We start from the raw sequence: 22,729 nt of genomic DNA, 5'->3' as shown, positions 1-22,729 counted from the left end.
TGGCGCAGCGGTTAAGCGCTGGGTTGCGAAGCTGCCCACAGCCTCTGCGGCGCCGGTTCGATCCCCGGCTGCTCCCCGGCCACCGGAGGAGGGTCCCACATGGCGTGCAGACCTCTCCTGCCGCCCGCTGCTCCCCTCAGCAGTGTACTTCGGTCCTTCTGCCTGCTCTGCTCCCCGCTCTGGCTCTGGTGAATTCTCTCACCCTCCCGTGCTTCTGACTGTACCCAGTGCATGTATAAACAAAATAAACAAACAAAACAAAACAAAACAAATAAATAAAAAAAAAAACATGCCTCTGTAAAAAAAAAAAAAATATGTATCATTTTCTGATCCTGTGTCAGAGGTAACATACAGAGATTTTAAACATGAGGCCTAAATTGGAAGCTCTGAGGACATGTAATTGGAATTGCAGACCTTGGTTTGCGTTTTAGAGTCACATAGCTTCTCATTTGGGCTCTTCCATATCTTGATCTAGGCTGAGTGGCCATGAGGCTTTCTCTATTTAACGATGACCAGTAATTCCCCCAGTCAGATATGAGTTAATTTCAAATAGAGCCATCTTTTAATTTTCATCTTGCTTGTTAAAACATAAATTTGTTCTTGAAAGACATCATTTTAATTGCTGTTTCTCCTCTGTGAAACACTTTTCTTGAACTATTGAAACAAACTATGTAATGTTTATAGTATAAAGGCATTATGATTTATTGATGTCAGACTAGAATTTGCTTAAAAGAAGACATTGTGTGTGTTGTACATAACCCTACACAATATGTGGTAATTATTAGGAGGGCCTAAAAGACATCAAATTGGTTGTCAGGTAAGAAAGAAACTTCCTGGTGTAAGAAAAACCAGCTCTCTGATATTATACAAACCTTGCTAAGATAATAATGTAGACATCTACAGATGGAAAAAGGTAGAAAATGTCAAATAAAAACACGTCATTTTCAGTCTCTGACATTTTAAAAACTAGTTTTAAATATTAAAAACTACTTAGGGGTAGAAGATCTGCCTTTGAGCCCTTCGAGAGCAAATGAAAACTGGAGTTAATCTCTCAACTCTTTAATTCTATAGACTTTGTTCCATGTATACCCTGCTGCTGGAGTCTTCTTGTTTCCCTTATAGGCTCATCCTTCTCTAGCTTCCATAATGGATTCGTCTACAGTCCTTTCTTCCTCACACTCTGTTCTATGCCATCTTTCTCTGTGTAGCAGAATGTATACTACATGCTTTGAAACCTGAGCTGGATGTTAACCAACCCTTAGATATGCCTCCTGTCCTGGAAATGTCAGTACATTGCTGTGTGTGTGAAGCCAAGGCTAGACCCAGCAGCACAAGAAGTAAACCTCCACTAATGTTAATTAGCAGGGAATACACTTCTTAATTAGCAGGGAATACACTTCTCAACGGTCATGTTACATTACCCTCACATCCTAGCAGTCTGTTCTTTGACAATCTCTTAGCTTCTAGAAATTTCTTCTGCCCTGAACCACAATAGCATTATGATCTTTATTGTCTGTCTTACTTACTAGTACGGTTGACTCTTCAGTTCTGTGGGTCTTAATGTTGTGACTGGTTATAAGCGTCTTACGATGGATTGTATATTAAACTTATGCCCATTATTTCTGCTACCTAACACAGGGGCATATTTAATTCAGTTAAATAAATGATAGAATCTCAGCGTTGAAAGAGACCTTAGAGGGGAGGTAGTTGAGCTCATGCTTGAATAGCTTATGCAAATCTTCATGAGTGGTCATGAAGCTTCTGCTTCAGCTGCTGCAAGGATGGGAGCCCAGCAACAACTTTGTCTTCAGGTCCTGTTGCATGTACTTACATCTTTTCGTTTGTTTTTTGCTCTGGGTCCCAATACAATTGAACAAAAGTGCAAGTGGAATTTACTGTGAACCTAGTCTGTGCCAGATACAATATATATTTACTAAAGGATAATTTGTTGTTGCTCAACTGTGTGCCGTAATTTACTTCCTACCCTCATCTATTCAGGAGCCTCATTTCCTTTCATTTTTAAAGGGCCTGCCACCTATCCTCCCAGATGGCCTAGGGAATAGGTATTATCTTTACCGAACGAGGAAGGCAAGACCCAGAGAGAGTTAAGGCAACACTAATGGGAATCAAACCCTGTCTCTGACCTTAGAGTCAGGCCTTTCCCCACAATATTGTAGACTTCCCCTTTGTGTTGAGGATATGTGTCTCTCTAGCTCTCTAAACTATGTGTTCTTATTTATCTTGGTAACATCACAGTGCTTATCTTAGGGTGAGAATGAATAGTGGCTGGACCCTGGATATAACTACATACTGTACTGTGCCATGCAAGAGTAGGTCTCTTACATGTAATCATGTGGAAACTTGCACAGTAATTCATTGACACAGCCACTTGTATTTTTTTAAGGTATTTATTCTGCATTTATTCATTCAAAAATATTTATTAGGTGCCTACTTGGAGCCAATTGAAGGAGAAAGTTAGGAAATGGGTATAGGCACTCAGTTAGGGACAGAGTGCCCCAAGTCCCTAATTCCACTTATTAGCCTGAATGAGAAATACTCAGTTGGAACCAGGAGGCACTGTTGCCCCACCCCCTACCCCCACCCCACCTTACCCCAAGCCCTAGGTCCTTTTATCAGACTGATTGGAGAACAATTCCCTACCAGGAGGGTGTCTCCTCCCAACCCAGTAAAGAGTGGAATTTTCAGAATACCAACACAATAACACAATGTTAAAGCAACAGACCTAAGCTAGTTTTGGGAGATAGGCCAGGTAACATGAGCAAGCTCAGTGGACCAGGGTAGCCTAGGAGACTCCTGGAGGCCCAGGCAATCAACAAGAGATACAACACAGAGGCAGCCAATGGCCAACCCACCACTCCTTGCCCCTATTCCCATATAAGCACCTGTTTCTTGTCACCTCAGTCAGCTGTCCATCGTGGCCCAACTCTGCTTAGGAAGCTTTCCTGTCCTTATTCCTACCCATCAATAAATCTCTTGCTTTTCTGTAACTTTAGTTTCAACGTTGAATTCTTTACTTGCCGAAGACAAGAACCGAGTAAGAGCCCTTCTGGAATCCTCCCAAAACCCCAATTCACAGCCCCTGTTCACAACACCCCTACTTTCAAGGAGTTTATGTTCTAGGGGGAGAGGTTTGTGAAAACGAATAAACCAACAAGGTAATAACAAACTGTGTTAAGTGACATGAAAGAAATCAGGGGTAAAATGAGAGAGGAAAACCAAGGAATGCCGCTGTAGATGTGTTCTGGAAAGTTCCTGAGGAAACATGAAAGGGCAAGAAAAAGGGGTCAGCTGTGGGAAAAACTGAAAGAAGAAGGGAGGGTAGAGCCTCCTGCTTGTGTTTGAGGAAGGAAAAGGGCAGTCATGTGATTATAGCAGAGGTCCAGAGAAGAGCAGCAAAGAGTTTAAATGTATGATCCTGGATTGTAAAAACAAAAAAATGTTGCTATACAGCATTGGAACAAATGATAGAATTTGAAAGTGAACTGGAAATGAAATAATGTAGAAGTAAAATGAAAATATTAGATGATAGCACTGTATCAGTGTTAAATTTCCAGATTTTGATAACCCATTCACTTATGAGAAGATGTCCTTATTCCCCAGCCTATCAGTTTTATTGAGGTCTAGTTAACATATATCACTGTGTCAGTTTAAGGTGTACAGCATAATGATTTGATTCAATCTCATGAAGTGATTACCATAATAAACACAAACATGCATTATCTCATAGAGATACAAAAAAAAAGAAGAAAGAAAAAAATTTTCCTTGTGATGAGAACTCTTAGGATGTATACTCTTAGCAACTTTAAAATATACTATACAGTAATTTTAACTGTAGTCACCATCCCTTATGTTAGATCCTCTGTACTTATAGTAGAAAGTTAGTACCTTTAACCACCTTCATCCACTTCTCTGTGCTCCCAGCCAACCACTTTGTTACCTCAAAACTTTAACTCTTTTTTTCTGTATTTATTTTTTAAAGATATCATATTATAAATGAAACCATATGGTATTTGTCTTTCTCTGTCTGACTTATCTCACTTATGCCCTTAAGGTCCTAAACGGCAGAATTTCCTTCTTTTTAATGACCGTATAGCATTCCGTTATGTGTATGTCTATGTGTATAATGCCGTTCTTTATCCATTCATCCATTGATGGACACTTACGTGGTTTCCATGTCTTCTTGGCTATTGTAAATAATGCTTCAGTGGACATGAGAGTGCAGATACAGCTCTTCAATACAGTGTTTTTTGTTTTCTTTGTATATAGTCCCAGAAGTGGGATTGCTGGATCATATGATAGTTTTGGGAATGTCCTTGTTTATTAGAGAGTTGAAGGATCATGATCTTTGCAACTTACTTTCACTTGGTCAGAAGAAAAAAAGAATTCAAAGGTAGTAAATTGTTAAGATCATATGGGTGTTTATTGTAATATTCTTGCAGCTTTTCTGTAGGTTTAAAATATTTTCAAAATAGGGGCCTCCCTGGTGGCGCAAGGGGTTAAGCACAGCACTACAAAACTGTCTGCGGCCACTGCAGTACAAGTTTGATCCCTGGCCAGGGAGGTGACCCACATGGCGCAGCAGACCTCTCCTGCCTCGCCTGCTGCTCCCCTCAAGCAGTGTATTTCAGTGGATGTGCCTGTTCTGTTTCCCACTCTGTCTCTGGTGAATCCTCCCCCCGCCCCCACACAGCCCTCTGGCCTGCACCCCAGCTCTAATATGCATACATAAATAAATCTTTAAAGAAAGGTATTTTTTTCCCTTCAAAATAAAACTGATGGTCACTGAGACTGCAGTACATGGGAGGAATATTTAGGAGGAGAGAAAAGAAGCAGACAGGCCTGGTAGGTGACTCCGGGATGATGGAGGCACAGACTATAACAGTGGGACTAGAGAGAAGAAGACAGATCTGAAATGTGTTTTGGAGGCAGAACTAAAGGAACCTCCTGGTGAATTGGATATGGTGGCCAAGGGGAAGAGAGGGAAGGAAGTATTAAAGAAGAAGTTGCCCCCTTAGAGGATCCTGATGATTACCACCAATTTCCAAAAGAAGCTTCTTTTTCCCAGGTATTCTTACACCCAATACGTTCTTTTCAGCGTTCTTCTAGGCAATAATTGAGCAAGTAGACATGACCCTCTAGAAGCTTAACATGTTATCAAGTAAAATTATAAGCTTCCTTCAGTTCTGTTAAGTGACTGGTACGCTAAAGATTTAGTGGGCTGTTCTTGAAAAGCCACAGAGAAGGTAACATTTGAGTTCAGACCTGAATGAAACCACCTTACAGCTTTATCTCAAGAAAGAGTGTCCCAAGCAGAATTAACAGTCACGCAAAACCCTGGAGATGAAAACCAGGCAAGGCTATTTGAGGGACAGAAAATATAATTGTGTGGAGACTCAGGGAGAGCAGGGGGAAAAGAGGTCAGATTTAAGATATTTTTCAGAGATAAAGCTAACATGTTTTAATAATTAATTGGACATAGGATGACTTAAGGATGAATCTGAGTGGATGATGATACCATTTACTGGTAGGGAAGGCTGGAGGGTGATGTAAAAATGCAAATTGGGAGGGAAAGAAATTCAAGTTCTGTTCTTGGTCGTGAGTTTGAGAGATCTATTTGACTTCAAATAAGAACACCGGGTAGTTTGCTGGATGTTTAAGATCTCAGCAAAGATGTCTGAACTGGAGATGCAAATTTGAGAACCATTATTGTATGTGTAGCTGATCTTTAAAGGAATGGGACAGGATAAACTTACCTGGTAGAGAATGTGGGGCAGAACAAGCAGCTGAGGCAAACTCTCCACCCCACCCCCAAGCGTAGCCCCCAACACTCTTGGCAGTAAAGGATAAGGAACAAGTATTAGAAATTAGGAATGCCAGTGAGGGTTTGGGTGTGGGGAGGACCCCAAGATGTTTTGTGGAGTGAGTTGGGAGGGCCAAATACCAATTTATGTAGAGTTGATGCCCTACTTTTGAACCCTGGAGTTGCCACCTACTGGCAGTTAAAATTACTTGTGTGTGGATGTTTTCAATTTTTATTTTATGTTATGGATAATAGTACTTATTTCACAGAGCTGTTTGGTAAATTAAGTTAGTAAAACACATTGAGTGCTTTGAACGGTTCCCTGGCACATATTAAGAACTCATTAACTTAATTGTTTGTGGCAGTGGTGTTTATTATAAAGAAATCAATTCACATTTAAGGTCTTAGTTTAAGATTAGTATGGAAGTGTAAATAGTAGTAGTAGTAGCAGCTATTCATCTGTACATGCTAGGTGATAATCAGTTTTGTTTAACTAGTTCTCCTGAGTAGCACATTAAAGCAATCTTGAAGGAAGAAGGGACCTTGTTACCAGATGACCATTAAATGGTGATATCTAGTAACGCTAAGATCAAAGTCACAGAAAATTGTCTTTTTCTCAAACATTTAATTTGCTGTTTCTTTATCACACGTCATCCTTCCTTACTTTCAAGGTCAGGGGGAGAGACTACATTTTACTAGAGTATTGCGTCTTAACACAAATTAATCATCTGAAGGAGCTTCTTAGATTTGATAAATAAAATCTTTTCCTTCCCAGGAGGAGCTTGTAAAACCAATGAAGTTCAAAATTCTAATTCCCATTCCTTTCTAGTGCGCACCGTTTTATTAATCTCGAATAAACATACAACCTCAAGCATCCTACAAAGGCAAATAGATTCCTTTTTAATTAGTGGCTCTATATACAGAATTTTATCTCATGAAATTTATAAACCCAGAAGAGAACAAATATTTACACTTGCAACTTCTTGTCAACATTGCCCGCTATTTGAAGAGCTCTGAAGATGTAAATTTATCTCCCATGTTTTTACTATGGCAGTAGAAAAATAAGCTTCATCTTCTTAGGAGTATGTTTATTCCGTTATAAAGGGAATGTGGAAGCTACATAAAAGGTTTCTTTCTTTCTCACTGACACTGGTTTTTCATACAAAGACTTATTTTATTAAATGCTAGCCTTTACTTATTTTGGTGGTGGTTTTTTGTTGTCCTGGTTCTTAGGCATTTCCAAGTACTAAGGCAAGATCTTATTTTGAGGAGTTCCTACTTTAGTAGTTATATGCAGAATTACTTCACAGTTTAAGTAGATCTTTTATTCCAGGGAAAAATTAGGCCAGTCACAGGGTTTTCTGGGAGCAGAATGTGGAGCTAAGATTTTGTATGTTAACATGGGTAGTCTAATGCTTTGTAAAAGATTTTTAATGATGCTTAAATATGTGATGGCTTAAGGACCCCAAACTAAAAAACTTGATAAAGTATATTGAAATGATTTAGATAAATGGAGATGATTTTGCCTAGATTTGGGAGATACTAAATTTTTTAAGACTTTACTGCAGTTCTGATGCTGCAGAAAGTGACTCTGCCTACCTAGTTCCAGCTATTCCAGGGTGATTATGTTATGCCTGCATCAAAAATGACTTTAGGTTACTGAAGTTATTAAGATATATCTTATACATTTAGTTTTTTCGAAACATTAAAAATAATTAAGACAAAAGACCAGATGAACCCTGTATCTAGAATGAATGATTTAGTTCTAAGCACTCGAGAAACTAGTAAGAAAAGAAAAAGATGTAGTTTATATGATTTTCATTGTCAGAAATGAAATCATAGAAGTTTAAGAGGGAAATTTTTTTTTCCGCTTTTTTGAATTTGAGGGTAATTTATTTTGGATTCTAATCTTATAATCAACAGTCATTCTCCCCACTCTTCTCTGTCTTCTCCCCGAAGAACAAATACCTGATTGTAAAAATAATGTGTGCTGGTTGTGAAAGTACAGTTTCAAGCAAACCAGAAATGTATGTGTGGAGATGAAATCTCCCCTGAATGATACTAAACCTCCGTGTAAGTAGATGTGTCTCAGTTCAGAAATGGATGGCATTGAGAAACAATAATTCAATGCAGACATATTTAAAAAATTTATTTATGCATACAAGAGCTGGGGTGTAGGTTAGAGGTGCTAGGGGCCAGACACAGTGGGGAGCAGAACAGGCAGATCCACTGAAATACACAACTGAGAGGAGCAGTGGATGAGACAGGGGAGGTCTGCTGCGCCATGTGGGTCAGCTCCCTGGTTGGGGATCGAACTGTGTGCTGCAGTGTCTGTGCAGAGCTTCATAGTGCTGAGACTTAATCCCTTGCGCCACCAGGGAGGCCCAGTGGAGACATTTTTGTAAGGAGCTATGGTGATACTGAGTTTAGCAAACATTGGGAATCTCAGATTTGCTGGTGTTGGGGATATAAAAACTAGTAATGTCTTTTTCCCATAAGAAACTCAAAGGGTTATAATGCAACTGAACAAATAAAACAAAAAACAAAATCTTAGCTTATAAAAGCAAAATGGTGGTTCTGTGACTGGAAAAGGGGAATGGAAAAATTGGGTAAAGAGACTATATACATGAAGTGTAGATTATGGAGTGGAGAGTTGTGGGTCAGGAAGGAATATACTAATTGAGGTAAGGGAGAAAATAGTCGAGTGTAGACTTGTGTCTTCATAGGTTGAGAGGATAGGCTAGACTGAGGTGTGGAGACCTTTCTAATCTAAGTTGTGTGGGACAAGGGAGAGGGGTTGTCGAGGACAATGATTGTATAGGAGATAATAGGTCCCTGGGAATACTGACATCCGAGGTTAGCTCCGAAAGTGGGTCTAGTCTTCATGTTATTGGGTATTCTGAGCAATTTTACTTCTTATTCTGTCCCCTTTAAGTAATGTATTAGTAGAGGCTCCCTTGCCCCTACCTGGCTTGGTTCCACTAGCCTGGGAATCCCACTTTATTTTCTCCTTAATAAATGTTTTCTTTCTCTAAATAAACAAACAAAAATATTAGTAAATATCTTACAACTTTTATCCACAAGATACATTATTATCTAACACATATAAATCAAGTCTTTAAAGTTCTTTGCAATGAAATTAGACTTGCTTAATCTCATTTGTTGTTTAATCACGAAGTTGGGAGGTCTCTGTGTAAAGTCTCCACTTGTCCTCTCATTTAGGCACAGGCAGATAGAGTCTTTGAATTGGTACTAAGTTTGAATACTGGTTCCTCTACCTTCTAACTATGTGACTTTAGGCTTTTTGCTTCATCTCTGAGCCTTAGTCTTCTCATCTGTTTAAATAAACAAAAAATCGGGCCTCCCTGGCTGCCGTGCGAGGGTCCCACTTGGCGCGCAGACCTCTCCTGTCTTGCCCGCTGCTCCCCTCAGCAGTGTACTTCGTCGTCTACTGTTCTGCTCCCTGCTCTGGCTCTGGTGAATTCTCTCACCCTCCTGAGCTTCTGACTGTACCCAGTGCTTGTATAAATAAATAAATAAATCTTTAAAACAAACAAACAAAAAAATCAAACCCCCCCCCCCAAAATCCATTTATTCAAAATGTAATGTTGCCCAAAAAAACTACACAACATTTTGAAAAGGCCATCTTGATCTTGTAGGCTTGACATTTACTCAGATTCTCTGACCTTGGAAAACAAACTAGTAACCTTTCACCTAGTTGTATACCAACAAACACCCCTATCCTGTGTCTGCCCAAGTCTTATTCCCCTCCTAAGCTTTTAAAAATTATTTATAAAATATACATACTTGTTTATTTAAAAGTGCCTAAAAAAATAACAACAGTTTACACCTTTTGTTTCCTATTACTATCTTTCAGAAGTGTCCTCCTAGCTCTTTCTTAGGAAATTTTACAGCTGTATAAATTAGGGGTAAGCTCAACTCAGATAATAGAGAGCTTCAGTGGAGATTGCACAGGTAGTTGTTATTTGCGACTTCAGCATTTGAGGATAGACGCTGCAAGCTGGTACAGCCAGCTGCCCATGATGTTACCATGCCATCAGGATGCAGTCTTTCCATCCTTCTGCATCACCATCCTTAGCATAGAGGCTTCCTTATGGTCTTTCCATTCTCATGAAATAGGTTTTTCATGTTTAGGTACCACTTGTTTGTTCCAACAGGAAAAGAGGAAAAGTTGAGGGTAACAATGAAAGCTTTCTGCAGTTAGGCTTTTCCCTTTTATTCAGAAAATGAGGCAACCCTTCCCCTCAGGGGTTTCTGTTTGCATTTTGTTGTATTGAGATGAGTCACCTTTAGCTGCAAATAGGTCAAGAATTTACATTTCCAGTCTCTGGTTACAGGGCAAAGGGAAAGATGTTCTGAGCCCTCTACTGATGAAGCTTTTTCCCTAGTCAGCGCCATTTTTGATTTTTCCCCTCCTTTGAATTTCTGCCTCAGTGAAGTCCTCTCTTCTAATGCTTGGTCTTTTAAAATGTTGTCTTTTTAGGCAGATCTTTACTTACTGAGGTATAATTCTCATGTTATAAAATTTCCTCTTTTAAAGTGAACAGTTCAGTGGGTATTTTTTTTTAGTTTATTTTCATCAGGTTATACAGCCTTCACCTAATTCCAGAACATCTTTATTACTGCAGAATGAAACCCTGTACCCATAAGCACTGCCCAGTCCCTGCCTTCCTCATTCCCTGTCGACCAGTAGTCTACCTTCTGTCTCTGTGGATTTGCCTAAAAGGACATTTCACTTAAAAGGAATCATGCATAGTTTTATTTGTGTCTGACTTCCAGTTAGCATAATGCTCTCAAGTTTGCCCAAATTGTAGCATTATTAGTATTTCATTCTTTTATTTATTTATTTATTTATTTTTAAGATTTATTTATTTATGCATACAAGGGCTGGGGTATAGGCCAGAGATTCAGGGGGTGAGAGGATCCACCAGAGACAGAGACAGAGTGGGGAGCAGAACTGGTTGATTGATTGAAATAGGCTGCTGAGGGGAGCAGCGGGCAAGACAGGAGCAGTCTGCTGCGCCATGTGGGTTTCTCCCTGGCCGGCCCGGGATCAGGGATTGAATTCGTGCTACGGAGGCTGTAGATTGCTCATAGTGCGGTGCTAAATCTCTTGTGCCACTTCATTCTTTTAATTGCCGCATAATACTCTGTTGAAGAAACCGTATTTTATTTATCCACTCATGAGTTAATAGACCCATGCATAAGTTGGTAGATATTTAGCTTGCTTCTACTTTCTGATTATTTTGAATAATGCTACTGTGAATATTTGTGTACAAGTTTTTAGGTGGACACATGTTTTTAAATCTCTTACAATACACTGACATTCTCTTCGACTATACCTAGGAGTGGAATTGTGTGGTCTTGAGGCAAATCTTATTCTGCTTCTTTTAAGACTATGTGTCTCTGATGTCAACTATTAGTTTTATAGTTTAACTCACCAGACATTGTTAGTTTTCCAAGATCCGACTCTATGCTTTAGTCACAGGGTTATTGTGAGGCTCAACTGAGATAACTTGTGTAAAGGGAGGCACTGGCCCATAGCTGCACATCACTCCGTAGTGGCATTTCACTCTTAGCTTCCTGCCTTTGCCTTCCAGCCAGCTTCATAAACCCCATGCCTTCTAGTCTCTGCCTTCCTTCTTTCTGTCAAAATATAATACTCTGGTTTTATTTACTGATACTTTTAATTAATTTACTGACTACTGAAAACAATCATGTTATCTTAGGCAGAATTTACATGTTTAAACCCTATGTTGCAGGTAGTGCCACTAATGCAGATCGGGGTGGAGTTTGACATCAGAATCCTTCTGTCACAGCAGGCTCCTGCTGAGGTTGATGGTGAAAGCAGCCTGAATGTAGACACTCAGTGGATGAACGAGATGAAAGAATATAGTCAGAATTGCCTCCTCCTGCATCCCTCCCCACTTCCCCTACCCTGTGTCTGAAGCTCTAACCCTTCTTCAGCATTTCCTCTGTTACTCTCCTTCCCTGTTTGAACAGAGATTCCTCTTATTTTTTCTCTTACTGTTAATTTGTCATTTGGCTCACTGCTTCTTTTCCTTAACCTCATCCAAAAACTGTGTGATGCATATTTTATATTTTCTTGCATGCTTAACTTTTGTTAATATTTAATGATAATTTCATTCTGCAGCCATTCTCCTATTGATATCCTGGAACTTATCTTTGTGCCTTTCAATTCTAGACTCTGATAATCAAGTTAAGAAGTGTGATATTCAGACATACTTTCATTAGTAAAGGTATTACTGAACATGAGACCAGTGCTTCGCATCTGTAACAAGTTGTTCCATTTTGTGAATACTAATGTAATTTAGAAAGAAACCTTTCTTTGTTAAAGACTCTTTCTATAAGGGTCACATATTTCCAGACCTATTTCATAGTAATTTGTGGTTTTTAAGGTATGTCAGTAGAGATGCTGCAGCCAGCATGCCTGGATTCCCTTAGATAAATATTTTATAAGATTGCTTACTTTAAAAAATTGTCTTTGTTTAAAAAGTTAATTTCTTCTCTAATGTCTCAGTAAAGAATTTTGTAGCAAATCTGATAAATTCTAGTTAAAACATTTTGGTTTTGATGTTTTCAATCCTTTAAACCTCTTTGGTGTACATTGAAAGTTAAAGCATTTTTTGGTCCAAATTCTTCAGAATTTTAAGAAACTATATCACAGTCTAACACGTTTATAATATATTTTTGATGATCATATAGGCTTTCTTTATTAAAAACAGAAAATAGAAATTTCAATGAATGAAAGTGTTCATATGGTAATGTATTTGTCATCACTTAGACACTTTTAGCACAGTGACTCATGCTGTTTTTTCGAGTTTCTTAGAGTTATGAAAAGATGAAAGCAGTCGGCAACAGAATTGAAATAATGAATGTGTAATATGAAAGGGAAAAATGTACCTTATTTGTTCCTCTCTTACCTTGATGAAATTTTTACCCTGAAAATTTCCAGTAAAGTCAAGATCAGTATGAGAGACCAGTGTGGTTCTACTTACTATGGTCTAATGATTTCCTGTCTTGTCACAGAACATGTATGTTTCCAAAGGAGAAAATACAGTTTGATTTCATGGTGATAAATAGCTTTTCAAGGACACTGGAGTCAGGTATTAAAAAAAAGAAGTCAGGTCTTATGAGATGATGTGGAGGAAAAAGTGTGAGGCGAAAGTTAAATTTGACTTTACCCAACTCCCAATTGTTGGCCACCCCTAATATCTTTAGCTACCTTGCTGGTTGTATTTTAAGGATATATTTCCTTTGGGCTTTCTAATAGTAGAAAGTTATCAACCTTGACATCCAACTGAAAACACAGTAGTTTCTAATACTCAAATTTTCCTTAAGGTAGGTAGAGCACATCTCAATAAGAACTGGTGAATGACCTCCGGGAAGTAAAGCTTGGTTTATTGGACAGTGTGGTGGATAGCTCAGTCAACATCACAAATACATTGCAGACACTCAGACTCTAGTGCGCTATTTACACCTTGATACTCTAGGGTAAGTTATGATCTTGTCTTTAACCCCCAGGTGTCCCCTCCTGTCCATCATTATCTGCTCAGATTTTGATTTTTAATGTGTTTATTGTCTTCTCCTGCATCACTGTGAAGGAAAAACCTTTTCCTCAACAGTGTTATAACTTAGCTGTCTGGGACTTTTTCCCTAAAGCCTCAATGTTTTTACAAGTCTGTAAAACTAATAGAAAATCCCTATTGTCTAACTCCCTATGCATGTGTATTTTATCTGTAAAGCAATGTTAGCATTTAGTTGTGCAGTGGAGGATATGCTCCATGTAGATACTTCATTTATTTTTATTTAAATACTTAACATATTCATGGCAACCTGCCTCCTAGTATCAAATTCTGAACTTTTAAGGAGTTTTTTGGTTTTGTATGCATATATTTTGAAATTTCTGAGTTGAAAGTTTTCTAGATGTTTGTTTGTTCACTCACTCTGCCTAGGATATTTTGGTGGAGTTATATAGAAGTTAGTTCCCTCAATGACCATTACCAGAAGTCTTATCTTTCCAGAGAGAAAGATGCCCTCTGCATAGCATATTAAGTTTGTCAACAAAGACAGATGAGAGTTATGGTGTATTTAACTTCTTCGTTGTGATGCGATAAATCTATTATTATAAAAGCCCTACCCATCAGTGAGAGTGTTTCTTTCTATTAAAGGAGCAGTGCATTTTAAAATTTAATTATGGGGCCTCCCCGGTGGCGCAGCGGTTGAGCGCTGGGTTGCGAAGCTGCCCGCAGCCTCTGCGGTGCCGGTTCGATGCCCGGCTGCTTCCCGGCCACCGGAGGAGGGTCCCACATGGCGCGCAGACCTCTCCTGCCACCCGCTGCTCCCCTCAGCAGTGTACTTCGGTCCTTCTGCCTGCTCTGCTCCCCGCTCTGGCTCTGGTGAATTCTCTCACCCTCCTGCGCTTCTGACTGTACCCAGTGCGTGTATAAACAAAACAAACAAACAAATAAAATAAATAAATAAATAAAAGCATGCCTCTATTTAAAAAAAAAAAAATAAAATAAAATTTAATTATGACACTTTGATTACCTGATATGTACTGGCTGCAAGCTAAGAATTCTTCAGATTTTCAAGATTTTTAAATGCATCAAATTCAGTGCTGGCCAAAAGAATGATGGAAATGTTCTATATATATGTTGTTCAGTATGGCAGTCACACAGAATGTGGCTAGTGAGACCAAGGAATTACGCTTTAAATTTTCTTTTGAACTTAAATTTAACTTGTCACTTGTGGTTAGTGTTTACCATATTGCACAGCATATACCCAGAGCATGTGGAAAATCTCCAGTGGAATGACATGCTGGACTCCCAGATTTCCTTGTTTTTGGTGGGAAGTTAAAGCTGGTTAAATCTGAAGTTTAATAAATAGTATTTTAGCATGAGAGGATTCTTTAACAAGAATGTTTATGAGACTTAAATATATTAGAAATTAACTTTTTTGAGAAGGCATCTTTTCATTTCAAAAATAATTTCAATATAATTGATTGAACAATTTTTTAGAAAATACTTCCCGTGATAAAGAACCATTAAATGTGGAGATCAGAGGAATGTTCCCCCTCAAGGAGCTCTCTGTTTGAGTCTTCCTTGGGAGGCTTTGATAAGCCAAGAGCTGAACTCTGTCCAACAGGGTACCTTCTGGAGCACAGAATGGAATATTATTATTAGGCTGCTAACATCATTGGCTTTAGTGCTTTGCAAGATGAGTGAAGTTGTAAAAGCACAGGAGGACCTTTTTACATTCAGGAACATTAAGTTGCATATCACATCTGATATACAAGATTAAATTTGGGTAAGAGAAAACGGAGGTGGGATTGGAATTTCCCCAGTTGTGCTCTACAAGAAACTCTGCTGAATTGCAGATGTGTCTGAGCACATCCCTCAAGTTTTCACTGCTTCTGGGAGATGAACTTTCCCAAGATTCTGGGAAGCTCGAAACAGACACATGGGACGTAGACCCTTGTCCATACACATTCTCCCTTATTCAGGTGAGGAGGAATTCTTGATAACGCTGAGTTTGTCTCAACTGCCTAGAGTGTCTAATGTACATGAAGATTCCCTTAAACCGAAGCATAGAGATTGTTAGGTAAGGCAGCATTTCAAAAAGTTGTAGCAAGAATTCAGCTTTATTCCCCCCTTCCAAATTGGGCAAGATGTCCCCCTGAGTTCAGTTGACTATGCTCTTGGTTTGGAATCCAGAGGCAAAGAAAGCTGTCTCTGTTCGTACTCTGTGCTGCCACCTTCCTTTCCCATTAAGTTCTATGGTTTTGGCTAAATCATGAGTTCACAGTTGAGGAGTGTGTGTACCCTCCAATCTCTGACCCATCTACAGCTTCATGTCTTCCCACCAAGCCAGTAACCAGAGCTCACCCACACTGCTTGGAGTTGGGGAACTTGGAACCTAACTGTCCTGGGCCCCCTTGTTGGCAGTTGGGTGAGTCATGAGGGGCTGCTGGGTGATGCTCACAGTTGGTTTGCAGTGGGTTATAGACTAAGAGTGGGAGACAAATGGATTAATAATCTGATCTCACAGTGCAGATGTGAAGGGATAGAGCCAGCCTTTCCCCACTGACCCCTGGGTACTTGGGACTGTGTCACATAGATTATGCCTTGGCAGCTGGGCCTGTCGGGATCTAATGCCCAGTTACCCAGTGCCCTGGAGTTTGTTTTCGCCAGGTCAGGGACGCAGTTCCATGGGCAGTCAGTACATCTGAGTCCTTGGAGAGGGCCGACGGCTTGACAGTCTTTACATGGGTGTCCAGATACTCCTGACTCAGGAACTCAGTGATGGATTATTGGGTACTTGGCTCTCTCTGCCTGTTCCTTGGTCTCTGGGCTTGGGCCATGATGTCAGGCTGACCAGAGTGGCACATGTAGCCTGGAATGGGTTAGGCATCTACCTCAGACATTAAGGAAATGAACTGGCTAGCCCTTCCTGAAAGAGTGCTGGAGTGTTGACTGGCACCTGCCTCTTTCAGAGGTAGAGTCAGGATTGGTTGTGTGGATTTTGGAGTATATCCCATCTCTCTCCACAGAATGGATTGCATATTAGAAGAAAATACTACCTATTTGCCAGTAATCTTAGGTACAGGTGGGAAAATGATTAGTGAATTTGACTGTTTAAAGATTTGAAATGTCTGTATCACCAAAGACAAAAACCACAAAATAATTAAAACACAAGTAATAAACTAGGAGATAATAGACCATGAATAATAATAGACAAAAGATAAATAAAAGACAAAGACAATATGAGGACTCTTCTGCAAAGCAGTCAGGTATGCTTTTCTTCCATTAGATTGGCAGAGGTTGAAAAGATTAAAAATCTGTTTGGGCAACAGTTAGGGAAAATGTTCATTCATATAGTGCATGTTTAAGGCTTTCTTGGAGATCAGTTGGCAGAATCCGTGAAAATAAAATCACATACCTTTGATTTAGTTATTTCTGTCCAGCAAAATGGGCATGGGTATATCCTTATTCCATCTTTGTTAGTAGTGGCGAAAAATTGGAATAACTAAATATACAGTGGTACAGTTAGCATATGGAATATTATGCAGAACCTGAAAAGAATGTGGTGGATCTATATGCAACCGAGGTGGGAAGCACTCCAGATATACTTTCAATGATAAAAATAAATTATAAAACTATCGCATATTTAAAAACTCCTCAAAACTAGATATATTTCTGTATGCATTGCATTTCGTAGATTCCATATGTATTGTGCATGTGAAATCTAGACATAAGTTTGTTTAGATTCTACATTTACTGTATTTCATGAATTCTAAAATACAGTTTTCACATTTCTGAAACCATTATTTCTAATAATTGGTGGCATAGTTTAATAGTTAAACTTCGTTTTCCCTTGGTGAAGCATAATATGTATTATAAGTGGTAAGAAATAAAACTGCTTGGTTTTCTGTGTCATCTGAGCCAGTTTTCTCCCTTTACCATTATACTTGATAATCAGCCTCATTTGAGAACTTCAAGCCTTTGGTGGCTAAGAGATTGTTTAACTCTACCAAGCAGTTAAGTAGCTTCAAGATTCAGTGGGAAAGAGCTGAGGTCAAGCAAAGTGGGGAACAGGACTCCAGACTCCAGGGCTAGTCACTCCATCATATCCTTTAGGTTTATATGAGAAAGTTGAAGTTCTTCATCAGAGAGGCAATACCTGGTTAGCCAGTGAAATTAATGCAGGACTCCCTGACCTACCAACTGCAGGTTCCCTGAATCAAGCTTGTTCTGTGAGGTCCCAACCACTGGTTGGATAAGACTTTGTATGATGGGCAGAAAACAGGTCAGACGGAGGAGCATGGTTGCCCCATGCCTTTACCTGAGAGAACTAAGCCCTAGTGCAGAAGACCAAAAGAATTATGGGCTTTTAAATCTGAGGGTATAACAAGACAGGTAGGCGATAACCTGTCATGGGTAGAGACTGGGTCTGCTTTTCTGGAGGGAGGCCTGACCAGGGGATTTTTGTATGTAAACAGGGAGATTATGGGTATCTCTCCATAAATCATAGATGCATTGTGAAGACATACAGGGAAAGTTTGGTAGTGACACTATAAATAAAAATGACTATTCAAAAGTACAGTGTGTGGCTTGCTGTAAAAGGACAGCCAGAGCTGTAGGAGCTACAGGTGAGCACACTCTTGAGAAATCAGGAAGACTTCTTGGCCAAGATGTCATTTGGGGTGATCATTGGAGGAAAGGTAGAATTTGGACCTGTGATTTTTAAGGAGTGATGCTGAAGGGAAGGAGAGAGGTTCATCACTGTGAATAGGCACTAAGGAGAAAATGAGGAACTGTGAACAGGTTATAAACAAGTATCTAACAGGGAAGCAGTAGCAAGTAAGTTCTTAAAAGGTAGGTTAGGGCTAGACCATGGAGAGGTGAGAATGCCAGGTTTAGGGGTTGACCTTGATTCTGTGGGCTCCTGTATGACATTATAATCTTTGGTTACCAAATATTTTTGTACCATCGTTATTTTGATTTTTTAAAACATCGTCAGTTCCAATTCTTTCCCTAAAGGTTTTATAATATATGTTTAAATCTTGTGTTAAAAGTATGGGCAGATAGTGTGTGTTTGTTTTGGGGGGGGCATATAAATGGTTGAATTGCAAAATTACATTTTTTTCTACATTTTTAAAACCATCTTCCCTCCAGCATTTGCAGATAACCACTCCGTTTTCAAAAGAGATCATAGGAGATCCTAGTTTGTATCTCTGTTCAATGAAAGTAAAGCATTTAGGCTTGTATAAAGAGGTAAAATTATTATTATTATTTTTTAAAGATTTATTTATTTATTTATTTATACAAGCACTGGGTACAGTCAGAAGCGCGGGAGGGTGAGAGAATTCACCAGAGCCAGAGCGGGGAGCAGAGCAGGCAGAAGGACCGAAGTACACTGCTGAGGGGAGCAGCGGGCGGCAGGAGAGGTCTGCGCGCCATGTGGTACCCTCCTCCGGTGGCCGGGGAGCAGCCCGGGATTGAACTGGCGCTGCAGAGGCTGTGGGCAGCTTCGCAACCCAGCGCTCAACCACTGCGCCACCGGAGAGGCCCTAAAGAGGTAAAATTAAATGTGAAAGATTTACTGAGGGAGATTAGTAGGAGATAAAAAAAAAATGGATAAATGTTGTTTAGAGAATGCTGTGATCCTTGTTGGCTTTGTTATAGTATGATTTGGAAATAGCTTCTCTTGACCAAGCTGTTTCTTATAGCCTGTCTTTTAAACCTGGGCACCTTTGTATTGCCATTCAGTCAGTGTTAGCTGCTGCTTCAAGTGCTGCTTTTGGCAGGAGCCCTCCAGTCAATTTTCTGAATTCTGGTTTTGGCTTCCAGGTGCTTTGCTGAACTGAACTGACCTTAGGAATCTGAAATGTGGAGAGTCAGTTTGTGGTAGAGAAATGTGGTAGCAATCTAACATTTTCTACCATGATGTAACTCTTTAGAGATTCTCTTTTTCTTTAGAGATCCTTTTTTTCAAGGGGTTGCACTGAAATGATTATTCATCTGTATCTATGGTATTTTACAAAATAATTTTACTAATATGTCACAATATGCATTTGTTATTTTAGTCAATGGATATTTTAATAAGCAGTAATTTATAGACTTAAACATGCCAACATGATCGGACATAAAAAATTAAGTGATCTCTCGAATCTTTGTCATCAGCATTGCTTTAATGATTTTAGCCCTTAGGGAGTTTTCATGCTTTCGTTGTCTGACTGATGATGGCAGATTCTGGTAGTGATTAGCTTTTATAAATTATTTTTTAGTTGGAATGATACTGGCATGCAGTGTGGACTGGCAGGATTAACATTACCTTTGCCAGTGATATTTTGACTTACTCCAAGTTCTTTAATGAAAATAGGAAGTGTCTATCCAGATATTTTGTTCCCCTTTGCATGGGCCTTGGGAGGGTCTGCCTTCTGCTAAAGCTGGTACAGGTCAAATGGTCATTTCCTGTTCTGCACTGATACCTCTAAACACCTTTGATGCTCATAATCAGAGTGTCAAGCATTGGGTGCCAGAGTTCAAACTGTTGCATGGTTACCCTGCCTCCAACCAACTGTTTGGGTTCAGCCGTGTTGTGATCTTTTTCTGTGCAACAGTGCTTATTTGTGCAGTTATTTGAATATTTATTTTTTTAAGATTTATTTTATTTATGCATACAAGAACTGGGGTGTAGGCCAGAGATGCAGGGGGTGAGAGGATTCACCAGAGACAGAGTGGGGAGCAGAACAGGCGGATCTACTGAAATACACTGCTGAGGGGAGCAGCAGGAGAGACCAAAGAGGTCTGCTGTGCCATGTGGGCCAGCTCCCTCACTGGGATTGAATTCATGCCACAGAGGCTGGCAGTAGCTTCACAGTGCTGAGACTTTAACCCCCGTGCCACCAGGAAGGCCCTATTTGAATATTTAATGGAGTTGAAGTAACAGTACTTAAGTTTGATATAGTCCTAGTTATTTTCCTATATCTTTTTTGCTATAAAGACAGATAAAATTGGATGCTAAATTTTGGACCAGGGTGCCAAAGTTGTACTACCAGTAGGTAATAAGTACCCATATAATCTGAAGAGAGATTGTAGAAGCATCCATTGCAGGGTTTGTCTAGAGGTGACCAAATGGAAAATAGTAACTGCTCTATCCTCCACCCTATATACCTAGTCTGTTTCAGGAAGACTAGAAGTAGATTCCATGCAAGGTAGCCCTAAGCATAGAGGATGCTCTTCCCTGGGGAAGTGGAGGTTTTTCTCTCTGTTCTCCCTAAATCATTTGAGAGAAATCCCAGGAAAATAATGTAGAGAGTGGGGTTGAGTGTAGGAGAGGAGAGAAACTTCTTACTGAGCTGCAGTTAGGTGCTGCTGTGGGATCAGAATGAAACCCTAAGAAAGACTTCTTGGGCGATTGTGGTGTATGCCTCCAGGAGTTTGGAGATAGCTGAATACAAAGACTAGTGTCTACTCTCATCTGAAAGCAACCTTGTAGCTGGTGCTGCTTCTTCCCTCCCCCACCCCATGTTGGGGGTGGGGTGTGGGGAGCAAGTGCTTGACATTTCCTGCTTTCCAGGAGGTCTGCAGGAGGGTAGCCGCTGTGAGTCATCTTGAAAAACCTTTGCCAATAAAGACTGCCCTCCCTGTGCAGGACCTCAGCTGAGGAAAGATTGTGGGTGAACCACAGGGCTAGGAGCTGAGACAAGATATGAGAGATCAGTTAAAGGGCTGCCTGCATGGGGTAGTGTGGAAGTCCCAGCCAAGGGCTCTCACTAGGTAGAGTATGTATTTGGATTCATGCAGTTGGCAGGTGTTTTTACAACCCAGATGACCACAGACAAGTGGATACATGGTTTCTTTTCTTCATGCTTGCCTCTTTCTGCTCTCCCTCTCCCCCACTTCTGATCTCAGGGGGAAAGCTTCCCATTGGATAAAATTAATCTTGATTTAGTCTAGATTGAACTTTTAACACTTGAAAGTTGCTTTACTTCTTTGAGTTACCAATCAGTAATTCTAAGTTACTGAACCCTGAAAAATTCTTCCACTGTGGCACAATCAACAATCTCAGCACCCAGTAAACTGTAACTAGGTTTTATAATTTAGTGCAGTCTCACTTATTTTGTACCCTGCAGATTTCAAGTATACATACAACTTACCAGTAATTATTGTGTCATCTCAGATAGTTGAAATTTTACTGTAAACTCAACACTGTAAATTTGCTAACTTATTATACAGCTAGTACAAGTCATATGCCCATAATGGCATTAGGGGACCCTTTATGAATTAGCCTATAATTGTGGTTTTTGCAACCTTTAATTGTAATTTTTTAATTTATTGTTATTGGTTTGTTTACTGTGGTGAAAACATTATATAAAATTTACTGTCTTTAAAAGTATAAAACAGTAATGTAAATTTATGCATGTAGTGTAAAAACAGATCTCTCGATCTTGTAAGACAAAAATGAAAGGTCCATGCACTTTCCCTCCCTTTGAGAAATGTAGCCTGGCTCTCCTTTTCTTTACCGCGCCGAACCTTTCAAAAAACGTTATACCCGTTAAGCACTAATCCTTTCTCTTCCCCTTCCCTAAACCCTGGAAAATCACCAAACTACTTTTTAGGAATTTAATTGCCTTAGATACTTCATATAAATAGAAAAATGTAGTATTTGTCTTTATGATTGGCTGATTTCACTTAATATCTTCAACCTTTATCCATATTGTGGCATACGACAGGATTTCCTTTTTTTTAAAGAAAAAAATATTTGTGTGTGTGTGTATTATATTTTCTTTACTTACGTATCCATCGATGGACATTTGGATTGCTTCCAATTCTTGACTATTGTTAATAAGGCTGCAGTGAATATGGGTGTGCAAGTATCTTTTGAGATCCCATTTTCAGTTCCTTTGGATGTATTCCCACAAGTGGGATTGCTGTATCATATCGTAATTCTGTTTTTTTAATTTCTTGAAGAACTTCCTTACTGTTTGCCATTTTACACTCCTACCAATAATGCACAAGGGTTCCGATTTCTCCACATCCTTACTAACACTTGTTACTGTCTGTTCTTTTAACAGTGACTGTTCTCATGGACATGAGTTGATTCCTCATTGTAGTTTTGATTTGCGTTTCTCTTATAATTGAGCATATTTTCATACACGTTGGCCATTTCTTCAAAGACATGCCTATTCAAGTCCTCTGCTCGTTTTTCGTTGGATGTTTATTATTACTGTTAAATTGCAGCAGTTCTTACTATAGTCTACATAGTAACTCCTTATCAGATATATGATTTGAAAATGTTTTCTTCTGTAGTTTTCCTTTTCTCCATTCAGTCATCTTTTTGCAGTTAAAATATCAGTTA

At 39.4% G+C, this 22,729-nt stretch overlaps 1 protein-coding gene across 8 annotated transcripts in view; it reads left to right on the top strand.

The window, feature by feature from the left end:
* KAT6B (lysine acetyltransferase 6B) overlaps window positions 1-22,729 on the top strand; it is a 177,028-nt gene that overhangs the window by 37,181 nt on the left and 117,118 nt on the right. The window contains exon 1 of one of the 8 annotated variants that reach the window (XM_037495585.2): window positions 15,823-16,655. The exons of the other annotated variants lie outside the window; for them this stretch is intronic. Within the exon in view, the coding sequence (XP_037351482.1) occupies window positions 16,629-16,655 (27 nt within the window). The 5' untranslated portion in view covers window positions 15,823-16,628. Of the gene's footprint in view, window positions 1-15,822; window positions 16,656-22,729 lie in introns of those variants that run through there. 8 annotated transcript variants of the gene reach the window in all.

This window comes from Talpa occidentalis, unplaced genomic scaffold (genome assembly GCF_014898055.3).
Source record: "Talpa occidentalis isolate TD23 unplaced genomic scaffold, MPIMG_talOcc4v2.1 talOcc4.8, whole genome shotgun sequence".
Taxonomy (NCBI): domain Eukaryota; kingdom Metazoa; phylum Chordata; class Mammalia; order Eulipotyphla; family Talpidae; genus Talpa; species Talpa occidentalis.
Note: the sequence above shows the minus strand (reverse complement) of the source record. Positions and strands in the feature narration are given on the sequence as shown.